Here is a 27,794-nt window from a genome sequence, read left to right as displayed (position 1 = left end):
GTGTGTGTGTGTGTGTGTGTGTTTGTGGTATGTGTGTGTGTGTGTGCGTGTTTGTGTGTGTGTTTGTGGTATGTGTGTGTGTGTGTGTGTGTGTGTGTTTGTGGTATGTGTCTGTGTGTGGTATGTGTGTGTGTGTGTGTGTGTGCGTGCGTGTGATAGCCCAAATATACAATGTCTTATACACAACTATCAAACGTGTGTGGAGAACTAGCTTGCAGGAGCACAAATAAACAAATGACCTATAAGGTCATCATACATGATGAGGTGTAGTCAGACTGACTTCTACAGTAATTAAAACATTTTTTTCAGTTTGCATATCGTTCAGTGCTCCTGAGGCATCTACTCTGTAGAATAGTGGGCCCTGGTGGCCATTTTCACGAAGTGCAAGGCCAATCTCCACGACTTAGCTGACATGTCTTCTTCGAGATTTACCAATTCACTAAACATGAGTCTTTAAGATTAATGTAGCACACAGGTATGCTGACATTGAATTAAAGCACACGCCTCACAGAGAAACGTTGGTCCACAGGGCTTGTTCCAGTAAGTTTGCATTTCAAAACACGTTGTATCGGTGTCTGCATGAGTGTGCTAACTTTGCTAACGTTAGCTAAGCAGGCTAGCTTGCTACAGTTAGCTGCTGCCGGCTGCACGGACGAGTACAGGCGGCTTTCTCAAACACATAGGCCGTGAGAGTGTAACACTGTGATGTAATGTTAAGGTAAATCATTTTAGCTTTATTGATGAATTTCATTTGCTCAAATTATGGTCCAACAGTATGCTACAAAACAATGCTAGCTGGTAGATAGCTACCCGGGGCTATAGTGAAGGGGTCCGTCTGCTAACGTGTATTATGTTAGCATTATGTTAGCTGGCTAGCTAGCTAATACTAACGTTAGCTGCGGGTATTGCCTGTACCAGGCGACACCTCTGCTAGCCGGCTAACTCGATGCTAAGTATCTTTACAATTGCCCATTCGAGCATAGATGTGATAGATGTGTTAGCCATTCACATTTTCTTCTCTCCTGTTCTACTTTTCCTTGTAGGCAGTCATGTCAGGAATCAAGAGGAAAATAGAGGATAATGATCCAGACTATGAGGACATTTCACTGGTCCAGGAGAGCAAGAGAAACAAAGTGGCTGAACATAATGGTAAGTTCATGAACACAGAACCAATACACCTGCTTCAGGTGTTTGGCAAAGTGTTGTGACATTCCCTCCAACTAACCACACTCACTTGCACCTATGTTCTCTGGTACTTAATCTCTGTCTGTTTCTCCTGTGTGCTCACTTCAACAGCCCGGGAGGCAACAGTACAGAAGATTGAAGCTATCATCAGAGAGCAATTCTCTTTGGAGATGAAGAACAAAGAGCACGAGATAGATGTGATTAGCCAGGTAACTGGATGATAGTTGAAATGTTTTGTATTGTGTTGTTTTGTATTTGTATTGTAATGCAGGAATGAACTGTTTTGCTGTCAAATGTCAAATTACTTATTGAAAGGAATCCTTCTCTAGTTGCCACCTGGTAACAATGTGAAGTAGTACATTTTGTTCATCATTTCTCCATGTTTACTGCAGCGACTCAATGAAGCCAGGAGGATGATGGACAAGCTAAGGGCCTGCATAGTGGCCAATTACTATGCCAACGCTGGGCTGACAAAGCTCCCAGAGGTACATTTCTTTTTGAATATTTAGACCATAACAGTTGTTGGCTGCAGTAAGAAAGTGAGATGTTATGGTCGCAACAACCACCATTCCTGTGTTACCCAGCAGGCGTCTAAGAGCGACCCTGCAGTGCTGAATCATCCAGCCATCAGGCGGTTCCTGGAATCCCCCTCCCGTTCCTCTTCCCCGCTCAACCAGGGCTCTGAAACCCCGTCTCTGGCCCCCTCAGAGTCTGAGTCCCTCTCACAGCAAGGAGAGGGAGCTGAGAGGGATGGAGAGGGAGTATGGAGAGAGGACAGCAGCAGGCAGGAACGCAGGCCTGGACGCAACACAGGCAAGGTGAGTTCAGTGGGCCGAGATGACTGGGTTATTAATCATTTGATGGATGGGAAATGGGCATTAACATTGATCTTGCTTTCTTTTTATCCTTCATCAAGCCACGTTAATTCTCCATTATGTGTTGTAGGACACGTTTGGTGTTCCGTCGTCAGCAGGAGCGGAGCAGAGGGTGACCTACCACACCACTGGAGATGAGGCCTCCAGACTGTACGCAAAGAAGACGATTGTAGTGGGGAATGTGTCCAAGTACGTAACCTTACTATCTAATCCAACACCTTATACTGACTCAATCATACTCTTAACTCAGTGGCAGTATTTAGAGTAGGCAACCATAATATGAAAGATCATCAGATCACAGCACTCCCCACAGATTACATTACCTCCCTGTTCTTTTTTCTTCTACTAAATATGGTTACTAGAGAAGCTGAATGTGCGTACTGTCTCCTCACCTGCTGTGTTTTAATAGGATAGTTATTGGGTGGTTCGTGGTGTGGTGTGAGAGCTGTACCAAAGTTAGGAGTAGGCGAGACTTCAGGAATGCCAGAGAAAAACAGAATGTGCAAAATTAATGACCTACAGTGCCCCCAAAACAGGGTAAGGGTTTTTGTTTTGTTTTTCAGAGGGCATTTTAACTCCCCTTCATCTGATTTTTAGGAGCATTTTGGTCCTTTAAGGGGATTATACTATCAAATAATACATTTGCATTTGCATTGCATAAATCAAAACAAACCACACATCCCACACTGGCAGCAGGCCTTACAGAAGAGGATAGTGTTGTTTCCCCCTCTCTTTCTCCAGTCAGTCTATCTCTATACCTCTCTATACCTCAATTGTTTAGTTTTTTACGATATTGGTTGTTGTTGTTGCTGCATTGTTTTGTTGACACAGTGATTCATGTGGGGTTGGCATTTTCTTCTACTTCTGATCATAAAACCGCTCCATTTTGATGGTCCAGAATAGGGCTGCAACTAACGATTATTTTCATTGTCGATTAATCTGTCGATTATTTTCTCGATTAATCGATTAGTTGTTTGGTCTATAAAATGTCAGAAAATGGTGAAAAATGACGATCAGTGTTTCCTAAAGCCCAAGATGACGTCCTCAAATGTCTTGTTTTGTCCACAACCCAAAGATATTCAGTTTACTGTCATAGAGGAGTAAAGAAACCAGAAAATATTCACATTTAAGAAGCTGGAATCAGAGAGTTTTGACTTATTTTTCTTAAAAAATTACTCAAACCGATTAATCGATTATCAAAATAGTTGGCGATTAATTTAATAGTTGACAACTAATCGATTAATCGATTAATCGTTGCAGCTCTAGTCCAGAATGCACTGGAAAGATTCCTTCATTCATAGACTCAGATGAATCTCCTACAGTGGCTCATGGGGGAGAAGTAATCACATTCACACATTAATATTTGACAACTCAATGAAAAACTTTGAACAGGGTGAAATACACAGAACTTCTTGTTATCGGGGGCATTTTTTGCTATCTCATATTTATTTTCATGGGCATTTTCTCTGTCCTTGCCCCAAGACCAGCCCTGTCTTTTCCTCAACATTTTTGTTGTGTTTATCAGTGTTTGAAAGCCCAGCCTCTCTGCTGAGTTTCTTAGAATGTCTTGTTTTTGCATCGCTCTTCAGTTAAGAGTGGCATTATAATTTAGGTTAGCTGCAAGCCCAATCTTGATGCAGGTTGAAAACGTTGAATGCAAATTTTCCTGACTAATCGCTTTCCCCCTGGGCCTATATTTATCAAGTGTTGATCACGATAACTGACAACTCTCCCAGACCATCTGTTTCAGTGTGATATGTAGTACATCTTAGATCAGCACATATTCTAAGAAGCTTGATTGGCGAGACCCATGGATCTCATGCAGTGTATATATCTTAGAGGGCTCAATGAGACATACTGTTATTTTCCCTGCGCTATAATGCATACCTATACACAATACAAAGGCCTAGACCTGGCACGACAGTTACTATAGACAGTTAATGAAAAACAAATGGAATGAAATGTCAACGAGTTCAACTTGACTGTCAACTAATTCATCATTTAGGCTAATGAAATTCATTCTCTGTGACAGGCTCTTTGTGAAGCTGTGTGCTGAAATGTTTGTGTGAAATGTTTAATGTGCGCTCTATCTATGTGATAATCTTTCTATACACAGTGTACATCATATATTTTTCTTGGCTGTGTCCCAGACAGCCTCTCTGTCTTTCATCTTTTTTTTCCCTCCCTCTTTCCCCTTCAAGGAAGTTTTCCCTGCTGCCCTTTCTTAGTGAAATGCAAACAATTCTCAGAAACGGTTACAGCTGCTTTACAGTGTTGCCAGCCCACCTGTCCATCACACACCGCCTCTCCCTCCCACTTTGTGTACCCTGTGACCTACTTTCTCTCCCAGTGCATCTCTAAACCCTCTCTCTCAACTGTCAAACTGTCTCACCCCCATCCATCATCCCTCACCTTTACTCAAACCTAATTCTTTACCCCCCTCTGCCTCTTTTTCCTCCCTTTCTCTCTTTCTCAGGTACATCCCTCCAGACAAGCGGGAAGAGAATGACCAGTCTACCCATAAGTGGATGCTGTACGTCCGAGGCTCCAGGAGGGAGCCCAGCATCGACCATTTTGTAAAGAAAGTCTGGTTCTTCTTGCATCCCAGCTATAAGCCCAATGACCTGGTGGAAGTCAGGTGTGTGCCACTCTGTGTGTGTCTGCGCATGTGAGAGAGAGGCAAAGCGTGTGTCTGTGTGCACTTGTTGCTCATGCACGTGTGTACCGATATAGGCAGGGCTTCTCTCTTGTTATTGAAACAATCGCTTGGGTGTTGTTTTCTTTTGTGGTTGCCTCAGGCACGAATAGAAGCTAGAGAAACGGGAAGAAACTTGTTCTAAACAGATTTGCCCTCGTGATGTTGCGTTGCCTATGGACACAATATTTACTTCTAGGCCTACAGTATTATTCTAGGTCAGTAGTTTGCTCCCACCCCTTTCCATGCAGCACTTGCCAAGCTGACAAGAGTGAAGAAACAATTTTGGATTACACAGCACTACCTGGATGCATAGGAGCCAGTCCTCATCATCGTGTGACATTTCCAATTCGGTCTGGATTTCAACACAACATTCAGATCAGCTATTGAGTCCAGAAAGGGCCTGGAGCTCAAACAGTTGCGTGTGATTCACATTGTGTAGCACAGATCTCAGTTGTAAACACACAGCAATGGAAAAAAACTGTGATTAACAGCGCCCCCTTGTGGACATTAACATGATCCAGACCTCCAGCCTGCATCCCCTGACAAGATATACATAAGTTCTTTAAGTTGATGGTCAGCTATGATTGATGTTTGTCCCTTTGAGTAGGAATACTCCAACTGAATGTTTACCCATGGTCAACTTTTATGCAAACTGAAAAAGAGCCGTTCACCCTGCAGACTGGACACACACATGCTTAGGTGGAGTGCTATGACGTTATTTAGCCCATTATGAGTCAGCCTAGGAGTCAGCATCAACACATGACTAATACTGTGGACACACCCAGCTCATGCACACAGTGTAATCACTCAGAAGAGCTTGCGTCTCTGAGGGCTTGTCTCAGCCCAGTGCGCTGAGGCGTGGAGATCGGCGCGGCATGCAGAGTCATAATCGAGCGGTTGCTTTATGGCACGGCTAGGAAGAGATCTATTATCTAGAACGTACTGAACTTTGGTGGCCTCAAGTGCTGAGGTTTCGATGCCTCACTTTAGTTCTTATCCTCTGAAAGTGGTAAAGGATTTAAGTTTGCCCATGGCTTTTGAGTGAATGATCTCTTTTATCAGTCAGCAATCCTGATCCTGAGCCATAGCCTCCTGGCTGTTTTTAGCTGACAAGGCGCCCACGTTGCCGTAGCAGTCCCACATAAGCTCCCACCGACTGACTCAAGTCTTCATTCCCGCTGAACCCCACACAGTCCCAATGCTGTATGCTGACTGACACATTCTGAGTGTAGATGTATGGGAGAAATACACATCAGAAAAAAAACAAATGCCCCGCTCGTAGAGTCACACACATATTCCCTCTGATGCTTGCAAAGACGCATACACGCTCTCTCACACACACACACACACTTGCACATACACATGCCCTTATAAATGCAGGCAGTCAGATCAGTCTCTGTTCTGTGGGGATGAAAACCCCAAGCTTCAAAGAGAGAGGAGATGAGAGAGGAACCTTCAAGTCATTGATTTTAGGAGATTATTAACTCCAACTGAGTCAGAAAGCAGGGTAGGAGATTAGCATTTTTTTTGCAAAATCATTGTAATGCATCCTCAACAGTTATTTTTTTTTCTCTCTGATGCGTATATTAATGATGTTACATAAGTCTTTTTGCATGTGTCTGTCCTCAGTGAGCCTCCTTTCCACTTGACGCGGCGAGGCTGGGGTGAGTTTCCCGTGAGAATCCAGATCCACTTCAAAGACGCCCGCAACAAACGCATCGACATCATCCACCAGCTAAAGGTCAGGCCGCATCAGACTCAGTTAACTCAACCTTTAGTTTGAGAGACATCAGATATTCATGTCAGATATTCACTGCGCCCCTTCTCTTTGATGACTTCTGTCTCCGCACTGGTAAATTACAAATGAAACAAAAAATAAATAACAAAAAATTTAATTAATTAATTAATAATTTATTATCTCTTAAATTTGCCAAGTACAATGTGTGCGCAAGGAATTTCATCTGGTTAATTGGTGCTGACACATTACCAGACAGTTACATAATGCAGGATTCAGACACTAGGTGATAAAAACCAGACAGACCCTTACATACAGTGCAGGCATGATGTATGACAATAGACCATAATGATGTAAAGAAACTGCAAATAAAAATTGTTCCAGTGTAGGAGCATTGGCAGCATTGCTATAAGCACTTGGCAAAGTACAACTAGGTTGACATATATAACAAAAGACGCATAAATTAATAAATCCTTTTGAGAATATGTTGTCATTCACAATTCAAATCATAATTCTTTCATAGTGGTTGAATTCATAACTTTTAATGGTCTTCACAACAGATTTACCCGGTCCTCTACCTCTATTATGTTGCCTAAACTCAGTCGTAGTCTTTATTTCTACCTCTCTCTTTTTTTACAGCTGGACAGAACGTATACTGGGCTGCAGACACTGGGAGCAGAAACTGTAAGTTGAACATGTTCTCTTTCTCTCTCCTGCGTTCACTTGCTCTCAGAGCATTACTCTGATGACAAGCTATATTTGTTCCAGGTGGTTGATGTGGAGCTCCACAGGAACTCTCTAGGGGAAGACTACTTCTTTCAGGCCTCCTCCTCCAAGGTGACTCACAGAGCAGCCAGCCCGACGTCCGCCGCCTCTCTGACCCAGACTCCCGGACGCTCCAGCTCTCCCACCCTGCATGATTCCAGCATAGATAAAGGTACACCCACAGAAAAGTCTGTCCGTTCAAACGTGATCATGAACAAAGTGCATGTATGTTGTGGGCAATTTAGACAGGACATCTGGCTTTTTATTGATATTGACTGTTGTGGGGAATTAACCTATGATCTTCTGGTTTCGTGACAGTCTCTCTAGCCACTAGGTCACCCTGCTTCCCCAATTACAGGATATCGATAATTAAAGGATACTATGGGAAAGTCTGCCATTCTTTCACTTTGAGAGGAGTTGTTTTTCTCCCCTATTTATCCTCTATTCTCCCCACATAATGGATAAGAAACGGTTTTCTAGCAGTTATTTGAAAAGTGAAAATGCAGTGGACTTTTTGGCTCTGAACTTTAGGGGTTAATTTACTGCATGGTAATATTTAAACACATTTCTGGTGGAGTAATGTAACATTTGTGTGAACTGTAGTGCAAGAACTAGTTTGTTTAGCACTGAGCGTGCCACTTTGATCCCACTGGCCATTACTCATTTTCATCCTCTAATCCAGAGTGGGCCAAATTTCCGTGGTTTTGCTCTCCTGTGTAATCCTTTTCTCTACAGGCCAGTGAATTATTGATGAAACTGGAAATCTCTCTCTCTTTCTCTCTCTCTCTCTCTCTCTTTCTCTCTCTCTCTCTCTCTCTCTCTCTCCTCTCTCGCTCCTCTCTCTCATCTTATCTACCTGGTTCTACAATACTCTTATCTTCTCTCTCTCTCGTGCCCCACACACTCTATCTGTGTGTGCCAGGATGAGTCTCGCTAATTAACTCTAGATGAGGTTGAGAGTGAGCCTTAATGATCCGTACTCTCCTGTGCCCTTCCAGGTCTCATCAAAGCCGAGACGGGGAGGTCTGCAGGGGGACATGGCACAGGCCTCACAGCTGGTGAACGAACCCCGACCAGACCCAAAGCCAGCGACAAAATCACTTTGGGCTCCCATGGCAACTCCGCCTTCCAGCCAATCACGGCGAGCTGTAAGATTGGCCCTCAGGGACAGCCACCCAGCCCCGCTGAGTCTCCTGGGAAATCGTTCCAACCAATCACCATGAGCTGTAAAATTGTCTCAGGTAACCATCTCCACCTGGCAAAATTTGGCCATTTCACAGTGCTTCTTTGAATTTTTATTTATTTATTATCGTGTTTATATACGTGTCTCACACTTTCTGTCCTTCACAGTGGGGGGGGGGTTTGTCATTCAAAGTCAGATAAAGCTGTAGTAAGAAGCACCCTTTCACTCGCTGTCTTTCTGAAATAACTGCACTCTTTCAAACTTGAAAAACCTTTGAATTTCATTTTTTTTATTCAGGTATTATACTACAACCACTGGGAAATATTGTATGACTGCTGCCTCTTTACTGACTTGATATCACATTTTTTCAGAGAAATTCTAATATTCAATCTTTTGTTCCATCTCTTGTATTTTGCACATTTTGTTCCCTGATGTCGATGTTCATTTTTCACTTGGCCTACTTATTTGATATGCATAAGTCTGGAATGCACTGTGCTGTTCAGGGAGGATAAACTCAACAAGATTTCTTACGTGTTCCTTCAACTGATAAGGCACAAATTTGCAGCCCTAGGCAAATCTTGTAGAAAGAGGTTCTGCAAAAACACCTCTGAGGTGTATTTAAAAAATGCTTCTTCTTCGCCCAATCCTCTGAATTTGCGCGGACAGCTTATTTTGGACCAAATCACCACAAATTTAACTGAATCCCGACAAATCAATTGAATATATACTTGACAAGCGATGGTGCAAGCGGCATCGCTGGTCAGCAAGGTGGGACCAAGGCTGGTGGTTAGTGAAGTGGGGGAGTAGAGATCAGGATCCACCGCATACATACATACACACAAACACACAGCACATAACATATTAAATAAAGGGTTCCTAAGCAGATGTAAAAAGTCTGGGAACTGAAGGAAAAAAAAATTTGAGCTCTAGAAAAGTTTGGATATTGCACAAAAAGTTCATAAAAATATGGAAAAATATTTCTGTTTGATCTTGATATACAGTGACCATACATTTTATGTAGTTGTACACCTATTGTCACAGATTCTCTAGACTGAGATTACAGTACTCTAAATCTGCCTTAACGGCTTAATTTGGGCTAAATCTCAACAAATCCCATCGTGTTCTTCCACCACGAGAGCTTTTTTCATATTTATGTTCATTTGTCCTCATTAACACTCTTAAGGAGAATTATTCGGCTAATACTCCGTGTATTTTCTCCTCCCAGGCTCTCCCATCTCCACCCCCAGCCACTCCCCCCTGCCCCGCACCCCCACCACCTCCACCCCTGTCCACAGCAAGCAGGGCTCCTCCTCAGTGCTCAACAACCCTTACATCATCGTCGACAAGCCGGGCCAGGTGATTGGCATGGCTACCACGTCTGCCGCCTCCACAGGTACACAGCTCCTACTCAGTGTCAGAGTGGCGCTTGATATAGGAAGTGGACCTGCAGCGCATCGAGAAGCAGAGTCTGAGCCGCCCACATAGAATATGAAAATGGCTGCTTAGAATGTCCTCTGTAGCGGTGCAGATGATGAACAACACCCCCGGCCTCCCTCTGTCTCCCTCTCTCACTCTCTCTCTTCTCTGCTGCTTCTTTGCCTAGTGGTACTCTTTTCATGCTTGTCCACTTCTTCTTTTTTTTCCCCCCTTTCATTTTTTTTCTTATCCAGCAATGTTGGGCACTAGTTCTTTTTACTCTCTCCCATCCTCTGTTCTCTCCCTTCTGTTCTCTCGCTCTCTCTCTCTCTCTCTCTCTCTCTCTCTCCCTCCCTCCCTCCCTCTGTCTTTCTCTCTCTCCTTTGTCCCTGTTTTGCACTCATAAATCATGACGTGTGGTGAGGCAGCAGCATCGTTGCTGGATGAGAGGTTACCATGGTGACTGAGCTGCTGTGTTTCATGGCCAGATTAGAGGATATGGTGAAAGTTGGATGAGACTACACAGTCACAACAAGTTGTATGTGTGTGTGTGTGTGTGTGTGCGCGTGTGTGTGCAAACCCGCCAACAACAGTGTGAATTTTGCGATGCCCTCAAAGTTTGCATTTCACTGTAAAATCTAACAACTGCTCAGTGTGTCGGCAAGTGGAGCAGAGTCAACACCCATCACCCTAGCTGTTGTATTTCGCTTCCTCGCATCAGCAGCATCAATTCACATTCCAATCAGGAGTTCTCTCCCCTAGATCGCTCACTCTCTCGCCCACTCAGCCACTTCCACATGCCCTCCACAAATGCGCGGCTCCGCCAGATCTAGCAGTGGGGTCGGAGTGTTACTAAGTGATGTTTTATCAAGCTGGATGAGGTTGATGTGGGCGTTGGCGCTGATTCACCACTCTTAGGTTAAAACAAATTTCGGTGCAGTAAGTAAAGAATTCAGCTTTAGCACATCTCGCCGAGTTAGTGCGGTGCAGCCTAAACCCCACTTACACACCCCCGCTGAGTAACCCTGACAGAAATCTGTCCTCTCGCACCACAACAGCCTTGATATCTGTGGAAAGGACGGCAGGAACAGCAGTGAGCCATCAGCAGTGCAATCATCATTTTCTCTTACTGACGTGTGTGCTTGTGTGTAAATTACCCCGCAGGAAGCCCCTCCGCCAAACACTCTGCGGCCCAGGGCACTCGCTCTCCTGCCCCCAAAGTTCACACCGGCAGCTTCCTCTCCTCGGGGGTGAAGGTGAGTTGGTATGATCTTGTCGGTGTCGTGGTCAGCGTGGATTCCCATCGGTGAAAACATTCTTCTACTGATCTGTTCCCCCCGTGTGAAGATAGTCCGCTCCTGTCCCTGTAGAGTCTATATCTCTAACAAGGCAGTGTGGTATTAATAGTACGCCAGGGTGCTATCTTCAGCAGATGTGAGCGCCTTGGCAAGCTATTTAAATGGGACATCACTCCAAAGACGGGGGGGGGGGGGGCATTGCAGAGTGAATTGTATGGTTCTGTATCACCCTCTCACAGACGAGGCACACAGGGTGTCAAAACCCTGCAGTAAAATCCACCCACTCCCACCACCTCATCATCCACAGGCAATAAAATACGATTTCAGTTAAAATGTCTGTTTTGCAGGGATATTCTCACTGTGCCCTGTGAAACTGGCTGAGGTTCTAGGGTTGTCTCTATTGCAGCCTGCTGGCTTCTAGTACTTCAGACTACGGTGGATGGGGAATATGAAAACACCTACTTGATGAATAAATGATGATGTTGATTTTTAAAAATCGCTTTTGAGCACACCGCCCTGTTCTCTGTTGCCTGTTGGAGAAGAATAAGGATCTTAATTTGCAGTCCAAATACTTATCAGGGATTCACGTAATTTTTATTAGATTGTAAAGTATACACCAAATAAACAAATATCAACTGTTGCAATACCTAGAACCTGTTGTCTTTCAAAGCACCAGGGCCTTTCTGTTACAGTCTTCCTCTCCCTCTGTGCACTCATGCCTTGTGCAGGTTATTATCAAGCAAGAGCCAGGGGAAGTTTCTACTCAGCAGCAGCAGATGGTTTCCACGGTAACCACCCAGCAGCAACCTGCCGCCACAGCAGCGCACCAGTTTGTCGCAGTGAAGGGAGGTCATGTGATCTCCATGTCACCCCAGAAACAGGCAGGAGGGGCCACAGGGGCCACAACTAGCAAGGTCCCATACACACACACACACACACACACACACACACACACACACACAGAAGCACTCTAACACTTTACTGATTAATACTGATACAAATGTCTTTGTTATCAAAAGTTATTGTCATTTGGAAACTATATTTGGAATTGTCCCCGTTTCCAGATGTTAGGCATCCCTGTTGGCTCAACGCTCCAGTCTGCGGTCAAACAGGTGGCTATCAGCAGTGGACAGATTCTGGTCGCCAAGGGCAACCCCTCTGGCTCCAAGGTGATGGGTGGGAAGCAAGTGGTGGCTCAGGGAGTTGCTAAGGCCATCGTCAGTGGAGCAGGTGGCATCGCTGGTCAGCAGGCTGCCACCAAGGCAGCTGGTGGTTCGGGAAGTGGAAAGAGTGGAGGTTAGGTTTCTCACACACACACACACCTGAACATGATGCAGAGGTACATGTGACACCCACAAACATATTGCATAAAGGGCTCAAAGTGGGTCTAGGAAGTTTGGAAACCTATAGAAAATCAATTCGACATTTTCCAGGTCTTGAAGTTTTGGAAATTGCTCAAAAAGTGTATAAAATAATATAAAAATGTTGTTTTTTGTTTTTCCTTGTGTGTGTGTGTGTCCTCAGTGATGGCTACTCTTCAGCTGCCAGCCAACAACTTGGCCAACCTGGCCAACCTGCCTCCAGGCACCAAGCTCTACCTGACCACCAACAGTAAGAACCCATCAGGGAAGGGCAAGCTGCTCCTCATCCCACAGGGGGCTATCCTCCGAGCCTCCAACTCAGCAGGTAGGGCACGTTGCATACTATGGACGGTACCTTACACGGTCAGTTGCAAAAGAATAGGGACACAGTGTTTCCTTGATTGTCATTTAGCTTCGTCGCTGCCCCACAGCTGAGTAATTTCCCCCACAGCTAGAAAAATTTAAATAAAATGAAAATTCATGATTTGGCCGTATTGCTCTGCAGACAACAAACAAATAATAATATTTACAATTGCTATTACAGCACAATTGTATACATATCATGATATAAATATACAAATAAGAGCTACTCTTAAACTGCAACACCTAATGGAGCCAGTGCTGGAGCCCAGGAGCAAATCTGGATCCACTTGAATAGAAACATCACATGAAAAAGGTTGGAAATTTCAACTTTGAAGGACCTAAATCACAGTTACAAAGGCAGTTGCTCAAATGAGTCATATTAGCTAAATGCTAATTAACAGTATGTATCAGCTGTAAAAGAGGTCTGACAATCACTGCTTTTATGTTTCAAAGCAACAGAAGGCAGCTAAGAGTTCCAAAGAGGCCAAATAGCGAGTGCCCAAATTGCAGGTACATCAGTCAGAAAATGGTAAAATTAGGCTATTTAATGTGGCAAGGGGAACAGTCTCAAATCATGACGACATATGCCAAATACAGTGACACATCAGCAACGAGGAACAGTGGTTGCAAGCCTGTGTATCTCTTACATGGAATTTTGAGTTGGACAATTTTGTGAAGTACTTTATAGCTGACTCGATATCCAGGGTTAATTTCCAAAAAACCTTTTGCCCTCACACTGTCCTCCATGCCTCAAGTGGTACAGGGTCGTATTAGGAATGTTATTGCTCTTGGTTCATTATCATCCCACTGCTAAAGTGACTGTTTACAACTTGAGGCATGCTGGTGGGAGTTACAAGATTTTGGCTGGTACAGGACCCCTGGACAGTGAGTCAGTCATATAGTCATCTGTTCTACAATATACTTTGGGGCAAAATTGTTCACACAACATACATCCTGTCAAGTTGCATCGAGATCCAAGAGGGTTCACAAGGTCCTGTATCATGTGATCAGAAATACAAATTTCACTCCAGTAAACCAATGTCTAATACTTGGGCCACTTGGGACTGTATAGCTCTACTCAAAATCCTATTGTCCTGGATAGAACATGATTTTTTTTATTTGAAATTACTCAAATTAATGAATTGAATAAAAGACGATCTGATATTTGGGATCAAGAATAATGGGTTTGTTTATGAGGTTTGAGACTTGTGTGTTGTGTGTAATTTAGGTCAGCAGTCCCAGAGCAGCTCATCTGCAGGCGCCGGAGGCTCCCAGACCACCTCCTCCTCTTCCTCCTCGAGCAGTCTGCCTTCCAACCTCTCCTACACGTCCTATATCCTGAAACAGACCCCACAGGTAGGTAGAACCACATACACACTGTAATACAAACCCCACAGATGCACACACACTTTCTTTCTCTCTCTCTTTCTATTGTGTTTTTGTGGTTTTTCATCGCATTCTTTAGAGTATTTTGTCATTGTGGCATGTTTGGAGCGGTGTAAAGGCTTCTTTTCAAAATCTGTAGGAGGCTTAGATGCTTTGCACGTTATCCTTCTAATACTCGTCACCACACCTTATGTAATACCAAAACCTGGTTTTAGATTTTATCCCCTTATACCATGACAGGACTTCTATGCACAGACTGTCTACAAAGGAGGTTGCTTTCCTTTGTGAAGCCCAGTTTTTTTGTATTCTAGTGGAGCAGTTGAGCTTGGCGTGGTCTTAATTAGACACATTCATTACTGTAGCATTGATCCAGCAGTCAGCTTTGGAACAATGCTGTCTGTGCATTTAGCCAACAGCATTTAATGAAGCTGGAGTCCTGAACTGTTTCGCTGTGGTTTCCACCTAAATTTAAACTAAAGATCAAAACTACACCCTGTTTTGTAGTCTTAATTTTTTATTTTAGTTTATTTATTTTGGGGCTTTTTTTTTGGAAGAGATTGTTTCACACTAATTCATGTTAGTTATTATTATGTTACTGTGTTACTATGTTATGATGTTGTTATTAATGTGTTAATGCTATGTGTTTCACCTAGCCAGATTTAGACCGTAACCATTCCAATAAATTCCTAAATGAGTCAGTGTAATATAGTTGGATGTTTTTTTCTCTGCTTGTCCATTTTTACCTAGGGCACGTTTTTGGTTGGCCAGCCAGCACAGGGCTCAGGGAAGCAGGGGGGTTCCAGTTCAGCAAGTCACGCCGCATCATCTCCGGCAACTGTTACCCAGCAGGCCATCCGGGTGACAGCCGGACAGAAGGCGGCCATCCTGGCTCAGGTCAGTATGGGGAAGAAGCTGGAGGTCAGCACTTTGACCTCTACACTGTCTGGTCCTAGTGGAAGCCACTGTAGTTACTGACTGTCGTTGTGCGTGTGTGTGTGTGGTGCAGTTAATTTCCCACCCTTGAGTTGGCTATGGTACAGTTCTGTCTGTGGCTGCGATGGGTTGTTTGAGTATGCCCTGATTATCAGATTAGAGCTAATGATTATGGTTTTGGCAGAGATTTGAGCAATAATTTTGTCTAATTCACCTGATTGCCAAAAAGCTTTTTCTTCCTTCCTTCTCTGTCAGTAAATTTGATGAGCTCTCTCTGGTCTCAACCACTTTTCTCCCAAGAAGAGAGTCAGTTCTACTAGTGTCTCCAACAACATTACACTAGTAAAAAACAACATTGTTGTGGAGTTCAGACAGATTTACTTTTAGCTCGAACCAGTATGGTTTGAATCAATTTAAAACTGTACACATATGTCACATATAGCCTGCTGTAGTTTCAGATGATTGTCTTAGTAGTTGACTTAGTTTGACAGATAAACAGTCTGTAGTATTTGAGAGTTGAACAATATGTTAGCAGTATGCTCAGTTAAGAATGAGCAGGAACAATACATTTTTAGTGTAATCAGTTTTCCATCTGTACAGTACATATGTGAGTGAGTGGCTGGTTAGCACAGTGAAGGACTCATCAAGGGAACAGCTGGTGTAGGCCTAACTCCCCCATGTGCTGCTGGGCTGGAGGCTGACACTTCCACTCATGCAGCTTAATCTGTTTCAGTTTATATAACGGCACAATGGCCATTTTAATTTCTCACCACTGTTCACTCCTGAGACTATGCTGCGGCTAGTTGCAGAGTGGCTCTTACAGACCGCGTCCACGTTCTGCTTAATGCAGCCAGTTAAGGTTATTGTGTGTTGTCATGAAATGGGTTGTAGAGGGATTTCTGTTCGGCATTTTAGCGGACATGTAAAACAAAGTTTGTTCTAGGACAAGGTTGCACTGTGTGGGTAGTGGACAGAAAACCACTTTGGATTTCGCATTGATTTACTGTGGTGTGAATTTACTGCCACCTCACCGGCTTCCTGGAGAGTTTTGCTCTAGGCTGCATTTAGACAAAAATTGTTGTTCCTATTTATGTTGTTGAAAGTGGATGTTTGCTATTTAGTTTTAGATCATGAATTCAAATTTGCGATCTTTCTGTGATTGACAGGTGGTGGGTGGCTCCCAGGGTGCGCAGGTGAAGTTGTCTGACGGCTCTGTAAAGACGGTAACCGCGGCGACAGCAGGCCACTTGTCCAAGCCAGGGACGACCACATTGAGGATGACGGGCGGAGTCATCACCGCCGCTAGCTCCACTCCAAGCTCTGTCAGCGCTGCCACGGCAACCAGCCAGCAACAGGCCAGTTTGATAGTCTTCATCGTTCTCTCTTTTATTCTGTTTGACTGCTATTCCTTCTGAAAGCCTTTTCATATGACACAGCAATTAAATGAAAATGGTCTTGAAGTATTCCCTGAATGCATACTGGCTGTGAAGCTTTCAAGTGCCCAAAATTTCATAACTAGCTCAAATTCCTCAAGTTTGAACTGCAGTCAGCTGGGCAACTTTTGATTATATCCGTATTCAAACATTTCCTGCATATTCACATTGCGTGGGAGTGCAATATGAATATACATCAGTCTGTAAGGTTTTCTCCCAGCCCTCTAGCTCTGGTTGTCCTCTGTCTCTTCCATATGTTTGTTGTCGCTTCTCTGTGCTGGAGCCAGAGTTTGTTCCAAAATCTATTTCCAGCATATTCTTTTTCATCATTTAAGTCATGATACAGGACATAATTACCCTATGTGTAACAAACTATTACGTGGCTTTTGGATGAGGAATAATCCCGGTTGATGACTTTTCATTGTCTTGACATTTCTCTACAAGTGGGGTCAATTTTCCAGCAGTTCAGCGGTGGCTGCTGCTGTATGAATATAGGGGAAACAGGCATGATGCAGAGTGAGTGCAGTAGCTAGGCCAGTGGTGTGGTTGTCAGGGAGCATAGGGAGCGTAGCTGGTGTGTGAGGACCCTTAAGCAGTCTATCACCGGCGGTCTGGGTTGGGGTGATTAAAGCTTTACTGTCGGTGGCCAGGCCTCATTAACTTGAGAAATGGAGAGGCACAGAAGGACTTTATACTTACTGGAGGCTCTGACACAAAAACAAATATATGTACAGTATGTAACAAACACAAACACACACACACACACACACACACACACAGAAACAGTTTTTGCAACAGAGGAACACAGCCCTGGCTTTCCTGTTTGGAAAGGCAGAAACTGCTCGTCCAGGACTGTTAATTGTAATGCCAGGACCCTGACAGAGAGAAATTGACTCTTTTGTCTTGGAGAATTCCCTAAACCCAGTGACCTGATCGGCACAGCTCACTCCGGGAATTGAATGAGGCTGGAGAACAAATGTGAATTGAGTGAAGAACAGAATGGAGCGCAGGACAGTTAACACCAACTCTTAGAGGACACAGTGAATGTTGAGTGCTTTTTCCAGCTTCTAAAACTGCCTGTGGATTTTTGTATGGTATTGTCAGAGAAACAATCATCATGTGATGTACACTATTCGCTTAAATTCAGCTGGACACCAAATTTCTGAGATGGAGATGTGTGCACCCATTTTTGTTTTTACTAGGTCTCGCCTAATAAAGCATTACAAAAGTGAAAAGTTGTTCTTATCCACATACAGTTGAACATTTTTTTAAATTATTGCGCACATTCAGAAAACAGTAACGGTGCAACAGTAGGTGTGTCTATGATGTTAGGCGAGATTGTTAACATTGGAACAAGCAAGTAAGCAAAACGCTCTAGCAGCATAGCTGTATCATTGGATGTCGGATTCTGAAAACGTGAAAATAAAAAATAACCCCTCCAGATGTCAACATGACTATCTGAGCTAATTTCAGCCCAAAACTCTCTCTGCTTACACTAGACAGCACTTCTCAGCAATCGTTAATATCCTCCATGATTTGACATCCCGCCTCATTTCAAGCCTCTCAGATGAGGAAGAGTTTTTCTGCCTAAAAGTAGTTCCTATGAAATGAATTAGATCAAGGTGCTAAATAAGCAAGTTTTATTCTTTGACATGTTGACGCACAAATCTGTAAGTAAAAGGGAGGACATCTACAAAATCTCGCTAGCTACAGGTTACCTAAACCCCCCCCCCCCCACACACACACACACAGGACTGTCATAAGGGAGAAAGGGCACTCTGGGAAATGGGCTTAACATTCACCAGGGCCAGAATTACCCTTTAAGACAACACAAAATAAAATGTTTGTGTGTATGTGCCATCCTGGCTACCATACCTGTCCACACTCCTATTTTCCAGGACTTCTTCCATATTTTTAGTCTGTTAACCTGGTGTGCTCCTGGGATGTTTTTTCCTCTGTTCGTCTCCTGTATTTCAGAGCAATTCTCATTATAATTAATTAGTCTTCACACCTGTACTGGTGACTCATGCATCTAATATGCTCTTTGATCACACTGCACATTTCTTCTGCCTTTCTCCACTCGTTCTAACTAGGAATTATGTGGGGTGCCAAAATATGTGAAAAGCAGAATAACCAGATGTGATCTACGTACAAGAGGAAGTTGGCCTTGAAATATTTATGTATTGTATGTATATTAAGTATTTGACTACCTGAAATACGAGGGAACTACTGATCATTACTGATCATTTTAGGATCAGGGATCTCTCCATATTCATTTTATCAAATGCAATTAATGATATATCATCTATAAACCAGCCCACATTGAGAATCCAACTGCTTCTATGCTGAATATTTATTTTAGTTTAGTTTTGTGTGTGTGTCTTGCGGGCAGGGACTTATTGTGCTGGAGAATCTCCCTTATTTTCAGAAGTCTATGTCAGCAGGTATGGCTTTACAGCATAAAGGCTGGTGCCTTGGTGTAACATTTTATCCAAACTCCAGTGAGGACCCAGGACTTCACAAGTATTTTTTTAGTCTTTGCGTAGTTGGCTGACATGCACTATGAGAGAGCGCAGACATGACAATGGGTCTTCTTTATACTGACTACTTAGGCAGGAAAGACACCTGGAGACTAGAGCTCCCTCTATGCTAAAAGTAGTACTAATCATGTCAGGATATCAAGATTACATCTGGCTGAAAAAAAAGCTGACAGCTGTGTGTGTTTTCCATGCAGGCTGCTGATGCTGTGAAGCCTGCTTCCCAGCACCACCCGGTCCTGGTGGCAGCCAACCAAGCAGCAGTCATCAATGCAGCCAAGAACGCCAGCGCTGCCGCCGGCAGCAGCCTGGCAAAGAGCGCTGTGGCCACCTTGGTCAAGGGTGCCGGCAACTCCGGCACCATGACGAAGACTTCTGCAGGTTCAACTGGCGCCGTGGTAACAGTTGCCAAGAGCATCACCAACATGCCGGTCATCAGCATGTCCAAGGGGGCGGGGGTGGGGACTGTGGTGGGCGTGCCCAAGAGCGCGAGCACGTCATTGGTCACAGCAGCCTCGCTAGTCAGCGGGATGGCAGCAGGAGGAGGGAAGACGGGCACTACTCTCTCAGGTAGGCACAGAGAAACCTCACGTGTCCCCCTGGGCTTTTCTCCTGGTTTGATTGTGGATCCAAGATACAGTAAAAATCTAGGCCCAGCCCCAAAGCTCTCTCCACCCAGGATGTGTTGTGTTTTGTGCAGGCATGCTGAAGATCCACTCTGGAGGTTCCAGCTCCCAGCAGACAGTCTTGACCATCCCTGCCAACCAGCTCAAGCAGCTAGGGGTGGGCACTGGGTCTGGTGGGGTGCAGACCATACTCATGCCTGTTGGGAAAGGTAAGAGTGAAATATTTGTTCAGCCAGCACAGCAATCAGCCTCATTATCACTGTCCTTATGAACTATTTTTGCGAGTTTCTGAAGAACAAAAACAATTCATAGTATTCCCATGATGTCACATGCATTTCCTATCAATATGGCACTTTACAATACACACAGCTCATTGGTTTGTCATTTGATTGTAATCACCTGTTAATTTATTACAACTACCTGTTATTTTCCTACCAAGATGGCTGTGTGGTGATGTAACAGAATACTATGAATAGAACCAGAGATTTTACTGTCAATCTGGAGGACCAAATGTTGTGAATGTGAAAAAAATACAACAGTCTCCCAATTTTTATAGTAGGAAAACTACTTTGGTGTGTGAAACCAGTGAAACATAGTTGTCAGAAGAAAAAATGGTCCACACTCAAAAGAACCACATTCAGGCTTCCTTCATTTCAATTTTTTTTTACTCATTTTCAGTGCAGAAAAGACATGCACAGACGTTTCAGCCCTCTGGCCTGCCTCAGCTCCAAGCCTGTCTTTTCTGCATTGGAAATTTGCAACAGAATTTCTTCTCACAATTCTGGAGGGCCAGCCCACGTTCAGTCTATCAGTAATGGACATCTGCATAAAGGAGAGTACAAGAGGAGAGTAGCTCTGCAACAGCTTTATTGAGTTTGTGCTATGGAACTGGGCTTATTCTGCCAATAGAAATTACTATAGAGGGTGACTTGATTTGAGATAGAGATACACATACTGTGGAGTGTATCTTATATTTTCCTGCTCTCTCTGTAGTATATAGCCTCTTCCTCCCCCCTCATTTTTCATCCAACTATTAAGCCTACTTTACCATATAGGCTATTGATCCATCCTGTTTGTTTTCTTGTGTGTAGTAGTGTCAAAAGGCCCAGTCTCCAGTACTCCTTCCTCCTCTTCCTCCTCCTCCTCCACCTCCACCACCACCCCAGGAGCAGCTGGAGCTGGAGCCTCCCCCAGTCCTGCCAGCCAGGCCTCCCCCTCCCTTGCCCTGCCTCTGGCACAAGGTGAGAGGAGACCCCCCTCCCCCTCCTCACATCCCCTCTCCTCCTCACATCCTCTCTCCTCTCATTCCCTCCCTCTTTCTCTTATTCCCAATCCCCATCCTCTTCCCTGTCACCTTCCATCCCCGCACCTTCTCATCCATCACCTCTTCTCTCCCCACCTTAGACTGATAGTGTGTATGAAATGAATCATTCTCTCACACTTGCTTTCTGGTTTCCGTTGTCGCTCTCTGCCACAGTGAAGACAGAGCCAGGTGCTGGCACACCTGTCACTGCTGTCCCGTCGCCCCCGGTGACTGCTCCCGTCTCCTCTTCTGTCTCCTCTTCTGTTGTCACAACAACTACCACCGTCAAGCTGGAGCAGGGGGCAGATAACTCCACGCACGACCTCATCAAGTAAGAACGAGTCAAGGCATCGCTTTCGCTGTTAAAAATAAGTAGCAAATTGTGCACACTGCCAAAAAATAGAACAAAAATCTAGCCAAATTTATCACAAACTGGCATAATGTCAAAGTTAAAGGTGCAAGTGCAGAAACAGTGCAGCTATTTTTTGGCAGTGTGCAGAATTTATCTTTGAGTTGTTGCTTCATCAGAACGTTAATTCCCTGCACCTGCACTAACACAGAGTCATCAGAGTGCAACGGCATTCCTCTATATTTTTTTACCACTTTCAGTGTTTACATCTCCGCTTTCACATGTTGGAATAATTGCTCCGCGGGGATTACTAAAGCTGCATTTTATTAAAGCTGTCAGATGGCTACCATGTAATTAATAGAAGGTTATGGCAACAGTTTCCCCTCCTGGTGACCATTTTGCAGAATGTTTGCTGGTTCTGTGTCTGACACTTTCTTCTCTTCAGCACTGAGCACATAGAGACCATGATGCAGCTGCTGACTGCTGTGGTGAAGAAGTTCCCTCTGATTGTGCCAGAGAAGAGTAAGTGAGGTCCCCCTTCCTTTCCAGTTGACATGCCTAAAGCCACTGCCACATAAATACACATAAAGACTGAATGCTAACAGACCAGCCATCTAATCCTTTTTTTGTTTGTAAATTTGTTTAGCCGAAGATTCCCATCCGTTCTGTGCCTCCTCTACAGAGCAGTATTATTCCTGGAATATTGGCAAGCGCAGGGCATCGGAGGTGACTTTTTATTGTTTTGTGTATGCGTGCTTGATAATGGAAATTCAAATTTGATGTTGTACATTCTCTGTGCCTCGCAACAGCATGCAGCCTCAGACCCATGTGCAATCAGACTACTGATGAGATTCTGCACATTAGCAATGAAAATATGTTTCTAGGGAAAAATAGCCACTAAATGATCAGAATGTCTTACCATTTCAGAACAAATCAAATAGTTTGATGAATTCACCACTGTTTCAAATATGAGTGATGCTTCTGTTCTTTGCTTTGCTTACAATATCAGAACACAAGGTCGGGAATCTGTGGAATCGTGTTTTCACTGCTCTGTGTGGGTGCACAACAGCCACAATAGCAAAGCAAATTCCCCTGATAAAGGTTTAATTCAAACCCAACAACATCTCAGAGTGACAATACTTGTGCCTCTTGTTATTATCCAGGTTCCAGGGTGAGGGTGCCATTATTGTCAGTGATAATTTGCATTGTTTAGAGCTCTGCTGTCCTGTGTAATGTGTCTGTGTGCTCAGCACTGGACTCCTGACTCAGCAAGCTTTCTGCTTGCCTCATGTCTTGTCTTGCCCCTCTATCTGGTCAGATGTGTATCTGCCTGGTTGTCCCTTCTCATCTCTTCCTAATGGGTTAATCAATGGCCCTTGTAGTCCAGCCTGTGTCTTCGCTGCCTGGCCTCTCTTTCTCTCTTACTGTAACAGGCTCTCAGACAAGCACAGACAAGGATATTTATATCTACAGGTTGCTAATTTACTTGGGGGACAGGGGACTCAAAGCACATTATAATAGAGCATGAGGACAAGGGAAGCTAGGTAGCTTATACTGGACTGTAGAGAGAGACACACAAAAGCTGTGCAGTCACAACATGACTGTCCATGGTTAATCTGAGGATGTTTGGGCTTTTAGGCCTAATGTACATTTTTACACAATATATGTTGTCATTTCTGTGTGTGTGTGTAGCTCCAGCGAGCGGTGGCAGTGAAGCGGGTCGTCCAGGACGTGTTGGACCACTCGCCCCGCCTGCAGGCTCTCACTCCCCCAAAGACCAGAGAGGTGGTCCAGTGGTGCCGTCAGAGGGGCTACACCCCGCCTGACCCAGAGCCCCAACGCAAGAATGATGAGGAGTCCATTGAGGACATCCTCACACAAATAGACAATGAGCCTGGTGAGTTTTGGAACGTATGTGTGTGTTTGGGCGCACAGCTTTTACAGGGGGATCATTTAGTTTGGCTAGTTGTTTTTGTGATTTCACAGCCTGCCCTTTCTGTTCTCAGCAGTTCAAAGTGGATCAATATTTTCCCTTCTATGTTCCAGGGTGTGTGAAGTGTGGGTGTAGTGTTTCTGCAGTTGCCAGTTCGTCCAGTAATGTGTTTGCTGTCCTGTAATGTGTGTGAGGGCGGCTAGTGTGCAGCCTTGGTGTTTTGTTTAGCCGGTATTCACAGGCAGTCCTAATTAATTCTGTCTTTTGTCTCTGAAGGGTGAGAGACGAAGCTGCTTAGCTCAGGGAGTCGCACACTTGCCTGAGCCCAAACAACACATTACTCTGTGCTGTTCATGTTCTCTCCCCCTCTGTCTCTTCTCTCACTCTGCCTCTCTCTCATGCACAGATTTTACTGAATTACCTGTCAAATTGCAGAGCTGGTAAAATGAGGCAATATTTTTTAAAAAGAGAGCAATGAAGGTTTGGTGCTTGACATTACATTCCTTTTGAGTTTTATCTCCCTAAAACAGACACTCGCACATCAAGCAGCCACGATCAGAGTGAAATACTGAAGCAGTTGCTGCCTTGCTGCTATGCTGCTGTTTGTTCACTGGTGTGTTAAATGTACATGTCAATCTCTCCACAGAGTGCCCGTCAACCCTGGGTAGCTGTGAGGAGCTGGTGCTGCGGCTGGAGCAGATGCAAACTCTGCTGAAGACGGAACCAGAGGAGACAGACAATGAAATAGTGGACATCATCACTGTGACCCCCCCCTGCCAGAAGCTAAAGGTCAAAGAGGAGGAACAAGAAGCTGACTCGGAGCCCAAGTTCTTCCTGGGTCCCTGCCCGTCCGCCCAGTTCGTCCATGAAACGGCTCAGCAGGTCAGGAGCCACTCTGGGTTTTTGGAAGTGGAGCTTTTCAGATTTTACCAGTGGAAATGTGTTCTTTTTTGGGGGGAAATCCTTTGCTGAAAGACTTCTTGAATTTTGATTATTCTGTTTGGTGAACAGATCTTGCAAATACAGAGAGAGTTGATGAGTACCAACAAAAATATCCTCATTTCTAGAATGCCGCTTTTGATAACAGAATTTTGAGAACAACTAGCAGAAGCTGCACCCCTTTATCCATTCATAATATCTCTCTCTCTCTCTCTCTCTCTCTCTCTCTCTCTCTCTCTCTCTCTCTCTCTCTCTCTCTCTCTCTCTCTCTCTCTCTCTTCCTCTTCCTCTTCCTCTCCCTCTCCCTCTCCCTCTCCCTCTCAGATTGGGGTAGCCTTCCAGCCGGTGGAGGTGGAGAAGAATGTATTTGCTCCAGTGGTCGAAGCCATGATTCTCAAGGTGGGTCACTATGCAGGCCAGGGAAGCTCATCATTATCTCAGCATGCCCTTGACATGTACACATGTACAGTATTGCATGTTTCCTCTTGTACTGTACTAGAGACTGGGTTTCTATATGACTAATAGTGTGTGTGTGTGTGTACACTGCAGGCTACAGAACAGTTCACCAGTGACATCCTGAGAGAAGCTCTGGCTGGGGCCTATGCCAAATCCCCTCAAAACAGGTCAGAGATACACCCTCTGTTTTTCGTTTTGTTTGTTTTGTTGTTTTCTTCCAACATATAATCTGCTTAGTACTCCATTTCTTACATTTTTTTTTAAACTGTCATATCTAGGGCTGGCCCAAACTATTTGGAGATTTGGCGTGTTTGTTCGTTGGACTGGGGTTATAATACCAATTTGGTGTTCAGGAAGATTGTTTTGAACTTTTTCACAACAAAAATCAATTAACTACGGTGAAATAATTTGACAGCAGAATAAATTGTATTTCAGAACAATAGAATATTATTTAGCTGTGAAAAAAAAGTCATGTCTGTGTTTGGTAATAGCTGTTTAGAAAACAAATGTTTAAAGGTTTGTGAAGGATAATGTATAGCGAGTCAGTTATCGCAAAATATCAACCCCAACGCCTATACATTAAAATCTTCCATGTTTATTATCTGGTTAGCCGAGTGTTTGTCTCCAGTAAACAAGGAGTGATGGCTCCAGGTGAAGCTAGACAATTTGATCAGACATCAGTAATATCTACCGGACTCCTTGTCTGCGGAGTGAAACAACAGTCGGTCAGTCAGATATAACAGACCAAAGAATGCATTCATTGGCCAATCAGAATTGAGTATTCAACAAAGCCGTGTAATGATAAAGGGTCAGAGCCTGAAAAGCGATGTTCCAGCCAGTCTGAGTTGTGCTCAAACTCCTGATGCTGTTATATGATGTTTCCAGGGCTCCGAGAGAGATCACAGCCATGAATGTCCACCAGGCGGTCAGCAGCATCCCCACCTGTGACTTCCTCACCAACACACACATGGGCTACCTGGCTAAAGACAACTGACGCATAACAAGACTGACACTGACTGGTAACTGACACATACAGAGTGGTGAGGACTGTCTGATCCTCTGGCCATGACAACAGAGGAGGAGTAGGACTCTGCACTTTGAACTCAACCGAACCGTGTGAATCTTAACACCTGGATTTAGTCCTGTTGCTTAAGTGGTTGTGTAACATCTGACATTTACTAATGTACTGTATTCATTTGACTTGATCATAGAAGGGCTCAGCTTGCCACGCAGCAGTGAACTAACAAATGTTTCAAATGCTCTGAGAATATTGTGACATTTTAGTCTTAATATATCTAGAAAAGCGGCATAGTGGGGCTTGTGTTATTTGATTTCGCGAGGCAGTTGTGCTCTCGCTTACCTCATAACAAGATTATTTTGGTGATGAAGTGTTTACTGCCAGACAGCCAGCCAGTGGGGAAATGTAGGCTGAGTGACTTGCAGGGCTGAAACTATAACAGCAGACAACTGTCCCCTCCACCAGTCTTAATCCTGCTGTCTCCTCCCCTGGACTGGGAACAATATTACACTCAGTCGCTCAGTTCACCAGAGGAATTGAATTACAGATTTGAGTTATGAAATGGAAACCGTCTGGGACATCTCAATATTAAAATCCTCTATTAATTGAGTTCACTCGACTTGACCCGGGAGGCGTGTCATGCAGCAGTATTTCCCAGTTAGCCATGTGAAGAATTATTCGCAATTCTTCATGTTTTGAGTACTTTTATCAAAGTAAACAGAGGTATTCTTACATAAGTGTCATTGCCATGGCAACTAATGATCTGTCATCATGAGGTAATTGTGCCTCTTGAAATTTGAACCCACAACCAGCCACTGTAATCTTAAGGCAGGTTCAGAAGGATAACTGTTCTGTTTCTGTTTCTCATTGTAAGTTGCAGACCTGATTTATATGTTGTTTAGATTATGACAGTGAGATCTTAATCATATCTATTGAGAAAACTCTTGGCTAACTGTAATAAGCCACTGGAAGTGTCACACTATCATTGTGAGTCCAAGAAGTCTGTCGGTATAATTGTCTACTCTCCTTTACGGACCAGGTTTGATAGCCAGTTCATGTACTTTTTAGTGTTCTGTTTTACCACCATAATGTATCTATCATGTAATGTACAGTGTATATGACCAACATGAAATAGATGGTGTTTCAATTCCTGTTTTATTTTTATATATAATATCAATACCTGCAAACAGTAATGCCCTAACAGTAGCGTGTGTGTATGAATTTGTGTGGGTACTGGATGTGCTCATTAGGGTAGTTAATTGGACTGGATTGTGTGTGAATGCTGATGTGTGTTTTGTCAACTGATACAAATAACTAAAGACCGAAGAGGATGTCGTCGTGTTGGAAATTCAGTCTGTTAAGCTTTGCATTATGTTAATGTGTGGATTGGGTGAGTGTAAGTGTTCTGGCTGGGTGGTTGTGATGCCTGTTCGACCAAATTAGTGTAGACAATACCTGAACATTGTATTTTCATTTTTCAGTGCACACCAAAAATATAATCAATATTCTTGTAATAAAAAAAAAAAGCAAAAGCCTGCTTAAATTACTGAGTGGTTCTGTGGTTTTTGTCAACAACCAGGATAAATTGTGGAGAATAAACTGGACAGGACTGATAGCGATGCTCTTATTAGCTAAGGAGGACAGTGATGCACACACAGAATTTGGCACCTGTGATGCCCCAAACAGAGTTAAAGCACATTATATAAGAACTTAAGTATTCCATGTTATCATCCCAGTCACACTGATCAAGTTGGTTTCAACTCAAAACTAAAAGAAAGGCTTATGATACCTGACAGTTTGTTCAGCCACCTCCTATTTTCACATTACTTGATCTCAGGAATAATGGTTTAATCCAATCAGTACATCTCTTTCATCTCTTTCAATCCTGTAAATGACTAGTCATAATGTCCAAAATTAGACAAGATTATAAAAAAATAGTGACTGCTGAGAAAAAACTCAAGTGCTAAGAACCTAATATTCTTTTATTGTAATTCCACTTACA

The 27,794-nt window shown here is 43.8% G+C and overlaps 1 protein-coding gene across 1 annotated transcript; it reads left to right on the top strand.

Annotated features, from left to right (window-relative positions):
• Nucleotides 1-405: 405 nt before the first annotated feature.
• Nucleotides 406-27,338, top strand: yeats2 (YEATS domain containing 2). Its single transcript, XM_078287864.1, has 30 exons — nt 406-540; nt 1,044-1,149; nt 1,297-1,394; nt 1,578-1,670; nt 1,770-2,003; nt 2,131-2,249; nt 4,537-4,698; nt 6,388-6,499; nt 7,133-7,177; nt 7,262-7,430; nt 8,257-8,499; nt 9,667-9,834; nt 11,022-11,113; nt 11,884-12,069; nt 12,220-12,451; nt 12,680-12,841; nt 14,108-14,235; nt 15,013-15,159; nt 16,365-16,553; nt 19,366-19,738; nt 19,869-20,003; nt 20,886-21,035; nt 21,272-21,428; nt 21,892-21,968; nt 22,093-22,172; nt 23,139-23,343; nt 24,026-24,261; nt 24,643-24,717; nt 24,868-24,941; nt 25,660-27,338. Exons 2-30 carry the CDS (start codon nt 1,050-1,052, stop codon nt 25,766-25,768), a joined length of 4,350 nt encoding a protein of 1,449 aa, XP_078143990.1. The 5' UTR covers nt 406-540; nt 1,044-1,049; the 3' UTR covers nt 25,769-27,338.
• Nucleotides 27,339-27,794: the final 456 nt, after the last annotated feature.

Source organism: Centroberyx gerrardi, chromosome 13 (assembly GCF_048128805.1).
Source record: "Centroberyx gerrardi isolate f3 chromosome 13, fCenGer3.hap1.cur.20231027, whole genome shotgun sequence".
Taxonomy (NCBI): Eukaryota; Metazoa; Chordata; class Actinopteri; order Beryciformes; family Berycidae; genus Centroberyx; species Centroberyx gerrardi.
The sequence above is the reverse complement of the archived record's forward strand: the minus strand, read 5'-3'. Positions and strand labels throughout refer to the sequence as shown.

What these genes read in the sequence shown, in the direction of transcription:
- yeats2 (XM_078287864.1), top strand. Translation starts at nt 1,050, where the DNA reads ATGTCAGGAATCAAGAGGAAAATAGAGGATAATGATCCAGACTATGAG. An exon ending in AGACACTGGGAGCAGAAACT is followed by an intron (nt 7,178 to 7,261) that starts GTAAGTTGAACA and finishes TATTTGTTCCAG; the next exon opens with GTGGTTGATGTGGAGCTCCA. An exon ending in TGATTCCAGCATAGATAAAG is followed by an intron (nt 7,431 to 8,256) that starts GTACACCCACAG and finishes GTGCCCTTCCAG; the next exon opens with GTCTCATCAAAGCCGAGACG.